This window comes from Malaclemys terrapin, chromosome 14, assembly GCF_027887155.1.
Source record: "Malaclemys terrapin pileata isolate rMalTer1 chromosome 14, rMalTer1.hap1, whole genome shotgun sequence".
Classification (NCBI taxonomy): domain Eukaryota; kingdom Metazoa; phylum Chordata; order Testudines; family Emydidae; genus Malaclemys; species Malaclemys terrapin.
Genome location: NC_071518.1, coordinates 8,121,870 through 8,137,430, shown reverse-complemented (window position 1 = coordinate 8,137,430; position 15,561 = coordinate 8,121,870). Strand labels below are relative to the sequence as shown.

Below are 15,561 nucleotides of genomic sequence, written 5' to 3'. Positions count from 1 at the left end.
TTTTAATAGTTTCAACACTTCACTTTGACTGGTACCTTCTGCCATATGGGCCTTTATCAACAATAACTTAGACCATGGTCTCATGAACACTGAAAGATTGAGCCTGGACAATAGGTGGGAGAAGAACAGAGATGCTGTAGGTAGCAGATGTTGGTGATTCAGGAGATGTAACCGTCTCCCATTGGGTCAGTACTGAACCAATGCCTCCATGTTGTTAGGGGCAATATGATGACAGTAGTATTGGATGAGAATTAAAACTAAGGTCTTGACTATTGTCAATGTTGTTCATTTTTCTATCATGGGTTTCATTTATCGATGCACTTGTGGACATTAATTATGCCCTGGCACAAGACTAGTGATATCAATTCCAGTGTCCTGCCCAAATTCTGAATTGGTTAATTACATCTGCCTACCTTACAAGTCCGCTGTAAAAAGTGACAAAGAGTCCTGTGGCACCTTATAGACTAACAGACCTATTGGAGCATAAGCTTTGTGTCTGACGAAGTGGGTATTCACCCACGAAAGCTTATGCGCCAATAGGTCTGTTAGTCTATAAGGTGCCACAGGACTCTTTGTCGCTTTTTACAGATCCAGACTAACACGGCTACCCCTCTGATACTTGAAGTCCTCTGTAGTTTCAACTGGGAGCAGGGCTCATCTTCACTCCCATTCTAAACTGAGCTGTCTACTGTTAATTAGTTGCCATGGTTACCTCAGAGCTGGCAGCACTTCAGTGGGGGGTCAAGTTCCATATATGCAATTGTACACAACATCTCCTGATCCTGCTCTTTTTATATTGGCAACATTTCTATTACTGATGGCAGGTTTAGGGCTATAATTTGTGGGACAGCATTTGGATGCAAGTTGCAATTAGAAATGGACAAAACGCCTAATATATTCAATGAACTTAGTCCTTTCTTCTGTTTGCAAGTTATCCGTGAACAGACTTAGATTATTATGAATTTGCTCATTGTTCAAATATTGTATATAAACAGCTCTCCCTGTCTTAGGTTTGTTTGCAAACTATTTGCATCCACGACACTTCTTCATGGCTTGCGCTTTGTTATTCCTGGGGTCTGATTGGTCAGCTAAATCTCGCATAGCGTTGTTTGTAATACCTAATTGGATAAATGAAACTTCTATTAAAAAGGAAGGGGGAAATTATGGTGATTTCAAGCTTTCTGTGTGATGACTTCTGGCGTGACTCTTCATGCAAACACATATATGCATGAGTATTTGCAAGACTTCATTTTCTGCAGACATCCTTCCAAACAAGAATAAATCACCTCTATGAATATTCATGAATGGGAAGGAAGGATGGTTCAATGGTTCGGGCACTAGCCTGGGATTGCTGCTGTGGATTTCCTGTGTGAGCTTGGGCAAGTCACATAGGTCCAAATCCTCAAAGGTATTTAGATGTCTAATTTGCATTGAAATCAATGGGAGTTAGGCAACTAATTACCTTTTGAGGATCTGGGCCTTAGTCTCTCCGTCTCAATTCCCCATCTGTCAAATGTAGCATCTATAAAAGGTTCCTTCTACCTCACAGGGGTGATGTGAGTATAAATACATAAAAGACTGTATGGCACTGCTCAGATACTGTGGTAATGGGGGGCTATATAAATGTTTGTGGCAAATAGATTGTGAATATCACAGATGTGACTTTGTGTGGGGTGGGTTAGAATGAAAGTCTGAGAGTTCTGTTTGTTTTTATTTATTTTGCAGTACTCACCTATCTAGAGAGGTTTGAAAGCTCATTGAGGTCAATGGAAGTCTTTTAATATATGGAGATATACCTATCTCATAGAGCTGGAAGGGACCTTGAAAGGTCATTGAGACCAGCCCCCTGCCTTCACTAGTAGGACCAAGTACTGATTTTTGCCCCAGATCCCTAAGTGGCCCCCTCAAGGATTGAGCTTATAACCCTGGGTTTAGCAGGCCAATGCTCAAACCACTGAGCTATCCCTCCCCCCATTGGCTTTACTGAGTTTCGGATTAGGAAGCAAGTACTACATACATGTGAAGCCTTGTGTGTTCTGGCCATCTGTGGGACTGATTCTCCCACCCCCCACCCCTCGCCCCCCACCCCCACTGGCTCAAGTGACTCCACCTGGCATTTTTACAAGGGCAGATGGCAAATGGCAGAGAAAAGTATCATTGAAGTGACCCGAGTGCTAAGTGACATGACCCAGAGCTTTGTCCTGAAAGAACAGTTCAGTGTGTGAATGCCTCACTGCTACACTTTTCAAAATGTTTACACAGGGATTGCCATAAACCACATGGTGTTGAACCGAGGATGCAATCCAAGCTGATTTAGCCCAGGCCTTATCTGCGTCATATAATCATGATACAGGACACAGACACGCAGGTAGAGAGAGAGAGAGAGAGAGAGGTAAAGACTGGACCTCTTCCCCTCCAGCCTTCTCTTGGCACTGGGAGGGGACTGTGGGGGAGCTAGGTAATGATTTGTCACTCCAAGGTCTTGGGGTTGTCTCTCTTTGCAAAGGAAACCTTGGCCATGATTGACAGCAGGGCTGTTTTGGCCTGTTCCGTTGCTGTTGACAAGTAATAATGAAGCTTTGTCAAGCCATAATGGATATGGATATGCCAGATTATGTCGAATCCCTGGACTCCTCTTACACCATGCTGGAGTTTGAAAACCTGCGGGTGCTGCCAACTAACACGGGTGAGATTTCTGCTCAATTCCTCTTAAATAACCCCGGTTACCTTATTGAAAAAGTTGGACGTCTAGAAAAGATAGATAGGAGGTGCAGGGCAAAAGGTGGAAGGTGTAATATTTAAGGCGAGGAACTATCCGCCTTTGTTGTGGCTGTGGTTGTGTTCAGGCCAGAGTACGATCGTTCCCTTCAAAACTGAAATGCATGGGGTTGTTTTTAATCATTTATTCAACCCCCTAGTGTGCTAGGTATGATGCAAGTAAAGACCCTGCCCAGAAGAGCTTGCAACCTGTTACGAACAGTTTCAATATCTCTGGTGCTCTGTAATATGCATTCTGTTTTATATCTAAGGAGCAGGGAAATTACTTCACACACAAAGAAAAAAATGTTCTCCTAAAATGACATAGACACAAATGTATGGCGATACTTATAGGGAAAAAAGACAAGTGTATATATACATGGTTTGAGCAATTTAATCCTATAAGCGCCATCTATGTTGTTACTCACAAAATACACTGTGAGCTGGGGTCACTTATTCGAAGGTTTTTAGCTAGTAAAGTAAATATCCAAATGTTCTGATCACCTACCTGGGAATTACAGCTCATTTACTAAGCTTGACCCAAGTCTTTTCAACACACAAGGAACATGACTGTAATGTGTGCTTGACCCTAGCAAATATCTGCCTTGTCCAGAGAACTCCAGGAAAGTTGCACAGCAGCATTTGGGACTGGAGCATTCAGAAGTTTGTTTGATGTCATTTTAAATAGTAAACGCTCTTCTAGAAACACTAATCGTCCATCGCCTGAAATGTGAGGTGAAGGACACTGTAAATTATGCAATGTAAGGCCAACATCATAAATAAAATTGGGAATAGTCCAGCCTGCCTGGATAGTCTAAGTAAGTGAAATGTCAAGAGGTTTATTCTAGTTAAGATTAATTTCTTACTGCATCACTTATACTTGCTCATTAGTGGTTTCATCAAAAGGAAATCAGGAACAACAGCTTTTGAAATGTGTTTTGCCAGCAACTCAAAGTTATTATGCATGCTTATGTGGGACACAAAGGATTTCAGAGCTTATGTTCAAAAGAAAATGAAAAGGCCCAAAGAAAATTAGAATTGTCAACTGGTCTCAAGAAAAGTTCATCCTTTGGAAAAGAACTTTTGAAAAGTTTGGCAGCTCAAAATTGAGTATATCAGATTTCATGTTATTTTCACTGAACGGTTTCCATTTGATACTATGTCTTCAGTAAACATGTTTTGCCCTGGCACTCACTTCTTGAACAAGATACATTTTTTATCTATTGCACAAATTGTCCCCAAATCCATTGTAATTGTGACATAAAACCCTGTATTGTTTTTCATTAGGTAAAAATTACAGGCTCAGTTTTTTCTAAAGGCGAAGGCTATCTAGGTTGGTATTGGGCTATTTGCCTTATTGTTAATAAGTAACTGGCGCTCTCGGGAACTAGCTGTTTTGAAATTAGCTTGTTTGTCTTTGGTAAGTAGCCTCTTCTACTGTTTGTAAGAATAGTTTTAAAAAGAGAGGTGAAATCTCTCTGCATGAAAATGTATTCTAAACCAACAGCATTCAGGATGCATGACTTCCCAATCTGATTTAGCAATATTTTTACGAAGTATTAAAATAGAGAAATATTCTCACTTTAGATAGTGTTTATAAAAAACAGGGAATTAGTTCAAATTAAATCTATATACATTTTTTAGGACCCTAGTTTGCCCCACTGAAACCAATGGAAATTTGGCTCTACACTTTAGTGGGAGCAGGAGCAGGTCTTCAATATATATATTCTAATGAATTTAGGGCCTTATTCTGAGTTTACAAGAGTCTGATCGTCCTTACACTGGTATAAATCCAGTGACTTCAGTGGAGTGACTCCTGATTTACCCTGGGGTAAATGAAAGCAGAATCAGGCCCTTAAGCCTCTTTCTAAAATCTATGAATCACTTAATAAAATTAAATGGCAGCAAATTTAAAATGGAGAACAGGAAATTCTAGGTCTTTTTGTGATTTATAATTAACCTGTGGAACTCACTACTGCAAGATATTATAGAAGCCAATAGTGATTACGGGTTTATTTTAAAATATAAGTAAGATATAAAGGTATATTTAAAAATAGAATGTGTAATTATATTTATCTTTTTTTTTAAATCCTAGCTAAGGGCTCTCAGTCCTCAAATTTCAAGGCATAAAATGATCATGAGCTGAGAACAGGAACTTATTTCCTTTGTGGAGTATATTAATGCACTATATTTGGGTGACGTACACTTTCCTTTGAAATATATAACACTAGTGATTCTAAGAGAGAGGATACTGGTCTGTTCCAGTATGGCAGTGGTAGAGGGTGTTAGTCTAAATGTTTCCTTAACATTTAAAATAATCATAGTTTCGTGTTTGTATAATTACGGTAGCTATGGATAAAAGGTTATGTTCAAAGGAACTCAGTGAAATTTTCAGTTCTTCTGGGTTAAGCTAGTAGAATTGGACACTTGTCAAATACTGTGGCAATATCAGAAGCACCTCTTGAAATTTGGCTTTCCCGTAAAATTAGTATTTCCTTTATACAGCTTATCAAAGATAAGTTGTACCCACAAACTAATAATAAGTGGGCAATAAGTTAAGTGGAGCTAGTTAGCCAAAAGGTGAGTATATATCATGAAAAATTTCAAAGGAAATGAACATTTTTCATTTATTTCAAAGGTTTACATGATTTTTAATGAACAATTTCAAAATGAACTATTTGGAATTTTTTCAAGAATTGTATTTTTTTTATTTTCATGAGGGAAAAAAAATTATTTTCTCTTGCTTTTCTTCTATTCTCCTTTGGAATCTGGGAGGAGAAGTAAAAAAGCAAAAGAAAGTATTTTTCCCAATAAAAATTAAAACTTTTGTCAAAAATAGGAAATTTCAAGGAAACTATTGTTGTTTTGTAAAACATTTTTGCTTTCTTTGAAGTACCATTTGTCATCAAAATTTGCCATTAATCGAACAATTTCAACCAACTCTTGAGTTAACCCTACTTTTTTGTTAGCTATTATAATTTTCTTTTTACATGAGGGAAGCCTATGAATTAATTCTGAATCTTCAAGCTTCTTAGTACTTTATATACAATTGGCAAGTGTGGTTAATGTAGCAATGGTTAATTCAGAAATGAATAAAGGAATCCACTGCGGGAGTGGAAGAGGGCATTACAATTTTGTCTATTTCAGACTGAAAGAGTGGCCAAAAAAAAAAAGAGGGAAAATCAATGTCAGTCTTTTCTTTCCTTTATACCGTGTTATTAACTGGAGAAATATTCCTTCTTGGTACAATCCTGTTTTATTTTATCTTGGCTACAATTGCATCTATCTTGTTACTTAGTTCTTTATGTGGTGTTCATCACATATTTCATCACAGTTATTATTTTTTTCTGTAAATTTACATTAATCACTTGGCCAATTGCAGTATAAATAAAGCTCCCGTCTTTGGTGATTCCTTTACCTTCCATAGCATTCAACCGCCAAACTGAGTCTGAAGAGTTTAACGTGACCCTTTTAAAAACTCACTCTCAGCCAAGCTGCAATCTGACCCTTGTACAGTCATAGTTAAGGACAAGTCCAGCTAATGAAGATAATTTTAAAGCAATAAGAAATGTTCTGCCAGTCAGAGGGTGTGAATGCCTGAATATTCCACAAGGTATCAAGCATGCTGATAGCTCTCTGATAGGTCAGTTACTGTGTGAGTTTAGGAACAGTTAATCTAGGCTGGTTTTGATTTTGATCTTTAAAATACCTCACCTCGGATTGATGGGGGTTGCAAAACTGATTTATAATGTATTTGAATTGCATCAGAGCCACGTTTCAAAGTGGACTCCAATCCTGCCTCTGAATTTGCATGCTGCCATTTTGGAGCTGACAATACCACTCACATTTTTGTGCCCCCCCCCCCATTTAGATTTACAAACAAAAACTGAAAATCTGGCACATTTAAATCCAGTTTTAGTGCATTCAAAATTGGTAACTGAACACTATATGCACCCCATATGCCCCTTTTGCTATATCACTTTAGGTGCATAAACAGTTTTTTAAAATGAGGACTTAGATTACTGCAAAGATATAATAGGTCAGTCTGGGGCATGGATGGAAAGCTCTATCATCCCTCTACAGATATCCACTAAAGACTTTATCATTACTGGAGGTAGATCTGAAAAGCAAAATTCAGATCTGAAGTGAATTCTGAGCCCTAGTCCAAATTTTGGGGCATTCAAATCTTGGGTGTTGATTAAGGCCCATTTTCTCTTCTTATTTATTGTTTGTATTGCAGTAGTCTCTAGTAGACTCCACAAAGATCAGGGCCCCAATCTAAATAAACAAAACAAAAAGGTTGGAGGGGAAAGAGAGGTGACTGTCCAAGGGCAAGTGGCAGTTCAGTAATTAAGCTGAGAATTAAACCCAGGTAGCATAAATTTCACAAGGAGCGGTAGCTGACTGGTTAAGGCACTCGACTGCAATCACAGCAGTCATGGATTCGTCTTGCTCAGTCTCACACTGAAAGGTTACCTCCTGCTCACCCAGCTGCAGAATGGGTACCTGTTCCATAAGGTTAGGGAAGTCAAAGTTGGTTAGACATGATGGTAGCTGCATCAGTCCGTTGTGTACTGTTGGCTGCGGAAACAGACATGCCTAATCATGTCAGCATGGTGAGCCATATAAGACAGACTTTGCTCTTCAGTCTCAACCACAAAACCACCCTTTCTCTCATTTGCTGTAATTGCATAATTTCATTTCAGCCATGCTATGCTATGCTTATACACAGTATATACCAGAGATAATTTCTGATCTCCCATCTAGATCTGAACTTTCCTGAGTTTGACAGAGGTTTTCATATAATTTTTAGCTATCAGGCTAGTTTATAAATTCCCAGATTTTATGTTGATGATACATCACTTCTGAAACTCAGGCAAGTCTTGGATTTCGAGAGTAATTTTTCTGCCAGAGAATTTTGGCAGCAAATACGCCTCAGTGATACTCCCAGGGAGTAGACTGATATTTTCACTGCAATGACAATTCTATTCTGTCCAGAAACCACCCAGGACTAAGATCAGCTTTTCAGACTGTATCTAATGGCTGGTCTCTGTTGGAAAGAACACCACCAGATGCACCCTTCTAGCAAAAGACCAACAGACGTCTCACAGGAAAAATTTTAGGAAAGGTTCTGTTTAAAGACAGTTGTGTTATATTATGGGGACGAGCAACTGTGACTGTTACACAATGCTGTGTTTTTGTGTTGGACTAAGTATATGTCCTCTAGTGACTATGTATCTCTGCCTTTCTTAGTAGAGCTCAGTCCACCCGCACGCACCCCCAAATTTTGTGTAGGTTGGAAATCCAGATCCGACATTTGCCACTTGAGCACGTGTCTAGTGACATTTTCATGAAAACAGGATTTTTGTTATTCATTTGCTCTTCCTTATTCGGAGTCAGTCAGTAGTTTGTGACTGGGTATAAATAGTGATTTGACATTTGTACGCACACTGGCTGAGCTGCTAACTACTGCCAACCATATCACTATCATCTTCTGAAAAGGACACGTCAGTGCACACGGTGGCCTGAACTTTGGACTGATTTACGCGGCATTGGGTTAATGAATCCTGGCCTAATTTTACAGCTATACAATTCCATTGAAGTCAGTGACATTTTCATGGGTGTAAATTAGAGCAGAATTGATCCTTAACTTCAAAGAGATCATGAGACTCCTATGATGCACCATGGTGTCTCAGCCACAGGGAGAAACTGTGGTGCATCATGGGAGGTGTAGTCTGGCCAGAACTAGGTCCATAGAAGAGGACGGGGAACCCAGAACTACAACTCCCACTAGGCAGATGCAGAGATTAATGCCAACTTGAAACAAAATGAAATGTTTATTTCTCATTTTCCCATTGGAACATTCTCCCAACTGATCTTTTCGCAGAGAAAATTTTGATGAAACCTCTTCTGATGAGAAAAATGTTTCATTTAAAATTTTTCGACCAGCTCTAATGATCATCAACATTGTGGGTGTACTTAGATACAGTGAGCTACCAGTATGTTAATAAAGGGCCAGATTATGCCCCACTTACTCACTGAGTAATGCCTTGCTCACTGAAAATCGATGGGATTTGATGGGAAATCAATCACCTGCCGCTGAGGTGAGCTACTACTTGATGTGAGAAAGGCTAGCAGAACTGGGTCCCAAAAGTCTGGAGGTGAAGCCTGCAGCCTTTGCTCAAGCAAAACTCCCATTGACTTAGGGCCAGGTAGGGAAACCCTCACTGATGTTGTGAGCAGTTACTCACCCAGAGTTTCACAGTCTGGCCCTTTGCTGGGATATTTGCCCATCAGAACTGGGCTCTATTGAAAAATGAAAAACCTATTGGATCCAAATTCTGTCCTGAGTTGCCTTGGCCCATCTCCACTGAAGTCAATGTGGGTTGCATAGACGTAACTGAGAGAATTGACCTCCTGATTGATAATTTTTGTAGTGCAATTTTTTTTTTTTTTACTGGAACTCAAAATCAAATAACCAGTGAGACTTTGTTCATTCTGGCCAGGATAACCGTATGCTTGTTCAGAAAAGAAATAGGTGGGTCAAGAAGCTTCAGCTGATATTGACACAATACAGTACACTGGAGATATTGTTCCAATAGAGTCCATTCTATGCTTAACCGTCACAAATGTAAGACTGGCAAGATCAGTGTAAACTTGGGTTATCTGCTGCCTACGGCTTTAACTTGTGCGATATTGAGCACCTTTTCCAAAGGGCTGACCACTCACCACTCATTGACATCAGTGAAAGCTGGGGGCACCGCACCTCAGAGAATTTGAAAAGTAGCAAATTGTGATTCCTGCACATACTATTGGCTAAGAATTATGCACTTATTATTAATTATTATTTATTTATTTTATTAAGCTACCTTTTGTCCCCTATCCCATACGTATGGCTTACTTGTTTGCCTCATCCACCTGTTACATCTTGTCATTTAGTGTAAAAGCGTTTGGGGGCCAAGGCTGTCACTTTTTATGTTTGTACAATGCCTAGCACACCGCGACCCTGACCATCTTGCTCACTAGGCACTACCACATTAATAATAATAATAATAATTAATCATTAATGAAGAAGTCACTAGAATTGGTAGACATTTTTTGGTTGAAAAAGTATCTTCAACAAAAATATAGCGTTTCATCAAAAACAAATGTCACTTTTTGGGTAAAAATGTTCATTTTTTGAAAACCAAAGACTTTTAGGTTTTCATGGGAAAAACCTTTTTTTTTCCTTGTGAAATTTTGATGAAAAGGAAATGAAGCAAATTTCTTTTTGAAATTTCCCTTATAAAACAATTAGCATTTTCTGACCACCTCTGATGGCCACCCATTCTAACTGGGAAGAACATTCTCAGAGTTTTAATTCTGAGTATCCTTCGGGGTCCTGTGTTACCTCTTCCTATTTGGGCTTGCTATTCCAGTGTTTCTCAAACTCGGGTCGCCGCTTGTTCAGGGAAAGCCCCTGATGGGCCAGGCCGGTTTGTTTACCTGCCCCATCTGCAGACCTAGCCGATCGCGGCTCCCATTGGCTGCGGTTCACCGCTGCGGGCCAATGGGAGCTGCTGGAAGCGGCGGCCAGTAAGTCCCTGCGCTTCCAGCAGCTCCCATTGGCCTGGAGCAGCGAACCACAGCCAATGGGAGCCGCGATCAGCCAGACCTGCGGACGGGGCAGGTAAACAAACCGGCCCGACCCGCCAGGGGCTTTCCCTGCACAAGCAGCGACCCCAGGTTGAGAAACACTGCTATTGACTTTGATGATGATCTCACGACATCACAGAGTCAGGCCCTATATACTGAAAAACACGGTCCTGACTAATGCTAACACAAACCTTCCACCTAGGCACCCCCGAAGAAGCGATCAGCGTCATCTGGCTCTTTTCAAAAGTGTCTCATTTCCAAACTGCACCACAATTATAAGGATTAAGAGGAAGGCTGGTCTTGTGGTTAAAGTCAGTGCAGAATTTTCAAAAATGTGTAAATTGTAAGGGCCAAATTTTCACAGTGGTGTCAATTTCATCCTCTACAACTTGTGCCTGCAAGTTTTGTGAGGGCATGAGATGTGGATTCTTAATATTAGCTATTTAACTGCCTAACTTACACACCCAACAGCTCCCATTAAAGTCCATGGAAAGACCTTCATTAACCTTGATAGGAGGCAGTGGTAGCTGTGGCTTCAGGGCTTGTTGGAAGAAATTTAGAAGTTGTTTTCAACAAAATGGCCCTGTGCACATCCTTGTTTAACTACTTCGAGGGTGCTGAAAATGGTATGGATTCCCGCTCTGCCTAGAAGCAATGGCATAGGGGTGGTGTGTGTACATATGTTTAGGGTGGAGGGCGGGGTTGTATAATTATGTGCATATTTCAATGCTTTCATTTCACCCTGGTTCTTGCTAAAAAGACCTAACTAACTCTGTGTCCGGTCTGCAGAAGCCATACCAGCAGAGTCGACAAATGCCAGCCTGCTAGCCAATGGCATCAGCTCCTTGTGCTCCATCTGTGGGGATCGAGCCACTGGGAAACATTATGGGGCTTCCAGCTGCGATGGCTGCAAAGGGTTCTTCAGAAGAAGTGTCCGCAAGAATCACGTCTATTCGTGCAGGTATTAAACACTTCCGGGCTTGGACATTGTAAGCTCTTTGGGGCAGAGACCATCTCTTACTATGTCTCTGTACAGGGCCTGGCACAATGGGGCCTCTATCTCAGTTTGGGCCACAGGTGGTACTGTAATATACATAATAATAATGAAATCTGGTTTTCTGAGCACAGGATTGGGAGCCGGGAATTCCTGAATTCTAGTTCCATCTCTGACCTTGATTCCTTCTGTTACCTGAAATAATCCACTTGATGTTTCTGTTTCTCACTTTCCCCACCTGTAAAATAGGGGACAATTAAATCCCCAGGGAACTTTTGAGGATTGGTTAATGTATGTAAAGCACTAAGGTTCTCACTGGGGAACCCAACGATCTTAGCAAATGCCATAGTGGCAGGAAGTCAAAGTTCCACAGCCTGGTTTCCAAGCAGGGGGATTATTGCATTTTCTCTGTGTTAATTACAGTTTAAATCTGCAGGTTTCCAAAGCTCCTTTTTTTCATTTTGTTTTTTAAAAACACATAAAGGCTTGCACATTGCCATATATTGATTATTCTACAAAAATGGGGGCAGCTATGATTCATCTACGTTCTGGCGCGCAAAAGTATATCCAGGAGGATTATTTGCTAGGAATGGGCCATAAATGATACAGCAGTTATCTTGGTTGACTTTAGAAAGATGTTGTTTACTTAAAAGAAGGGAAAAAAGTATAGAGGATTATTCATATAGAACTGGAACTTGAGAAGTTTCATTCTGCTGCAGCGATATTCCTCAGTTAAAGGCGTTCCAACCTTGTAAAACACTTGCCTCCCTGTTCGTTTTAGATGAACCTGCATATAAGGCACTTATCATTCCAGAATACTCCGTCCACAGAAGACAATGGGTTGATGGATTGCACTTCCCCCAACCAAATATATTTAATCTCAGCAGGAAAATGGAAATCTCTTCAGATTTCTCAGAGCTGCTGCTCCCGTCTTCCCAAGATTAAAGTAGTTATTTCACTGTATTATCCCTTTAGAGTCTATGAATTGGGAGGAGGAATAGCTCAGTGGTTTGAGCATTGGCCTGCTAAACCTAGGTAGTGAGTTCAATCCTTGAGGGAGCCACTTAGGGATCTGGGGCAAAATCAGTACTTGGTCCAGCTAGTGAAGGCAGTGGGCTGGACTCAATGACTTTTCAAGGTCCCTTCCAGCTCTAGGAGATAAGATATTGCCCTTAATTAATTAATTTATTTTTACTTATGAATCACAGTGTGATACTTAGCATCTTAGGGAAGAGCTTCTGATTCAAAGCCAACTCAATGACAAGCACCCACCAAGCATCCTCTGAATCGCTATTTGGGCCATTCTGTCCTTCGCTTCGCTCAGAGCAATATTGTTTATCACAGATGCCAATTCCTCAGAGACTTCTTGGGTTGTTAATCAGGCTGCTGTGCCATTCTGTGAAACCAATGGATGTTTTTTGACCATACGGGAGCACAGCTTTTTCCTTTGGTAGATTCATGCTCCATTGGTCTCACTTTTTAAAAGTTGTCATGTGTACTTACTGCTCATGAAACGTACCAGGTTGTGGTTTCTGGAGGCTGAAAATGCTTTGTCTAGCCACAGAACAGGTACAGCAGGGGTGGCATGGAGTCACATTGCCCTGTCAATGTGTGTCAAGTCTAAACTAGGGCTGGTTGAAAATTTGTCATCAAAACTACTTTTTGACAGGAAATTGGGTTTTCCACTAACTAAAAAATTTTGTGAAAAAAATCTGCTTTCTACTGAAAATTTTGATGACAAACTAAATGCCTAAAAAATGAAAAGCTTGTGGTTTCCAGCAAAAAAAAACAAAAACAAAAAAAAACCCCAACCACACATTTTGACCAAACCCCAGTATTTCTATTCTTAAAGGCATCATGGTGCTATATGAGAATTGTCACTGGAGGGATTTTACCCTTTGTCTGAGGCCTGCGGGTGTGGGTCACTTGCTAGGATTATTTGGGTATATCTCACTTAATCATTTCCCTGCCATTGTGGGGGGCCTCGGGCATTAGGTGCACCTCGGTCCCTCCTATTCTTTGCCTGTGGCACTTAATACTGTCTGTGTCTCCTGTGGGCTGTAATACTGTGGTCTAATTTCAATTGTTGGGTTTAGTGTGCAGGTGTTGGAGGCCTGACTTTCCTGTATTTTATAGACTAGATGATCTGACGGTCCCTTCTGGCCTTAAACTCTATGACTCCCTGATTCCCATTCTCCCATATAGGCAGGCTCCTTGGCAAGACTATATCTCCCATGGTGCACTGTGGGAAGGAACTCCTAGCACACACTTCTTCCCATCACCAAGACCATCTATAGACAGGACAGAACAAGGGACATGGTAAAAGACTGCAGAGCTTTTATTTTTGCCAAAATTTTCAGCAGAAGAAAAACCTGTTGTATTATATCATAAAAAAGAAAACTTTGACACAAAGAGTCGTTTCAAAAAGGAAGAATTGAAACATTCCATTCCAAAAAAGTCGAAATGGAACATCTCAACCTTATCAGAAAGCTGGATTACAGTTTTTTCCCCAAAATGAAATTTTGTCAAAATCAGCACGTTTCCATTAAACATTTCACTTTCGATGCATCAGCATTTTCCAAGCCCCCCCCCTCCACCCCCAAACCGTGCGGTCATAAAATTTCTGACCAGCACTACCTACGAAAGAAATCGAGTTCCATGTAGGAATGATGGCGTTACTGTTGTGCTTTAATTTCAAGCTATAATTCTGTGGTAGAGAGAGTGACTGCCTTCCCCTTCTATACTGATTGTAGGTCAATAACTCAAATTTTCAACTTGCTGCCCTGTTTATTTATGGTCCAGTGGCTAGGACAGTAGCCTAGGATTCTGCTAGAGGGGAAGCAACCTGCCGGAGGTCACTGTTTCCCCTCTCACTCATTGTCTGTCTGCCTTGTGTACTTAGGGCAGGTCTACACTACAACCTAAGTCAATATAATTTATGTTGCTCAGGGGTGTGAAAAAGTCCCATTTCCTCCTCCGCCCAAAACTATGCAAGTTTCGTGCTGTCCACACCAGCCCTATGTCTCCTGCCGACGTAGCTTCTGCTTCTTGCTGATGTGGAGTAATTATGCCGAAAGGAAAGCACTCTCCCATCAGCATAATGTCTTCTCCAGACACACTACGGCAGCACGAATGCATTGGTGCAGCTGCATCGATGTAGCACTATAGTGTAGGCTTGCCCTTAGATTGTAAACTCTTCAGGACAGGGGCTGTATTTCACTACAGTTTGAAGCACAATGAGATTCTGATCTTGTCTGGGGCTTCTAAGTGCTACTATAATTCACCTAATAATAATTTACAGGACTTTCCTCAAAGTTTGCCCTGCTTTCTTCAGGTTCAGCAGACAGTGCGTGATAGACAAAGACAAGAGAAACCAATGCAGGTACTGCCGTCTGAAGAAGTGTTTCAGGGCTGGGATGAAGAAAGAAGGTAGGTACTGTAAGGTTTTGTGTCCTCTATCATTTCAAAGCTATGGGTTCGTTTTTTTTTTTTTTTTTTTTGGAGATATCCCATCTCCTAAAACTGGAAGGGACCTTGAAAGGTCATCAAGTCCAGCCCCCTGCCTTCACTAGGCAGGACCAAGTACTGATTTTGCCCCAGATCCCCCAAGTGGCCCCTCTTAAGGCTTGAACTCCCAACCCTGAGTTTAGCAGGCCAATGCTCAAACCACTGAGCTATCCCTCCCTGCAAGGTCATTGACTGGACTCAATGACCTTTCAAGATCCCTTCCAGCTCTATGAGCTAGGTGTATATCTCCATTAAAAAAGAATTTAATGTAGAGCCATGACCCTTTTCTTGAAGCAGAAAGTCCATTTAGTATCTATTTTTCTAAATGCGTGTATAGACCCTTTGCTTCTTTACGGTTAATTCACTGTACGGTACAGAATCATATGAACTTTGCAGGGCATCCTCCATAACACACTACAGCGGGAGTGTAGTCTTGTAGTCAGGGAAAGAGCCTGCAAAGCACGGTGTGCTTGGAGTCTATCCCTGGTTGTACCACTGTGACTTTGGGCAAGGCATTTCCACACCTGAGCCTCTATTTCCCATCCCACCTTTTGTCTTATCTATCAAGACTAAAGGCTCCTCAGGGCAGGGATTCTCTTCCTCTGCATCTACCACAATGTGGCTCTCTTTAGGACTGGGTGGGAAACAGTTTTCCTATCCCAAGAGAA

The 15,561-nt window shown here is 40.9% G+C and overlaps 1 protein-coding gene across 2 annotated transcripts in view; it reads left to right on the top strand.

The window, feature by feature from the left end:
* Window positions 1-2,383: 2,383 nt before the first annotated feature.
* The window catches only part of LOC128849074 (hepatocyte nuclear factor 4-beta-like), a 49,224-nt gene continuing 36,046 nt past the window's right edge, over window positions 2,384-15,561 (top strand). For both annotated transcript variants that reach the window (XM_054049449.1, XM_054049448.1), the window contains exons 1-3: window positions 2,384-2,686; window positions 11,182-11,353; window positions 14,721-14,815. In XM_054049449.1, the coding sequence (XP_053905424.1) occupies window positions 2,572-2,686; window positions 11,182-11,353; window positions 14,721-14,815 (382 nt within the window). In that variant the 5' untranslated portion in view covers window positions 2,384-2,571. The remainder of the gene's footprint in view (window positions 2,687-11,181; window positions 11,354-14,720; window positions 14,816-15,561) is intronic.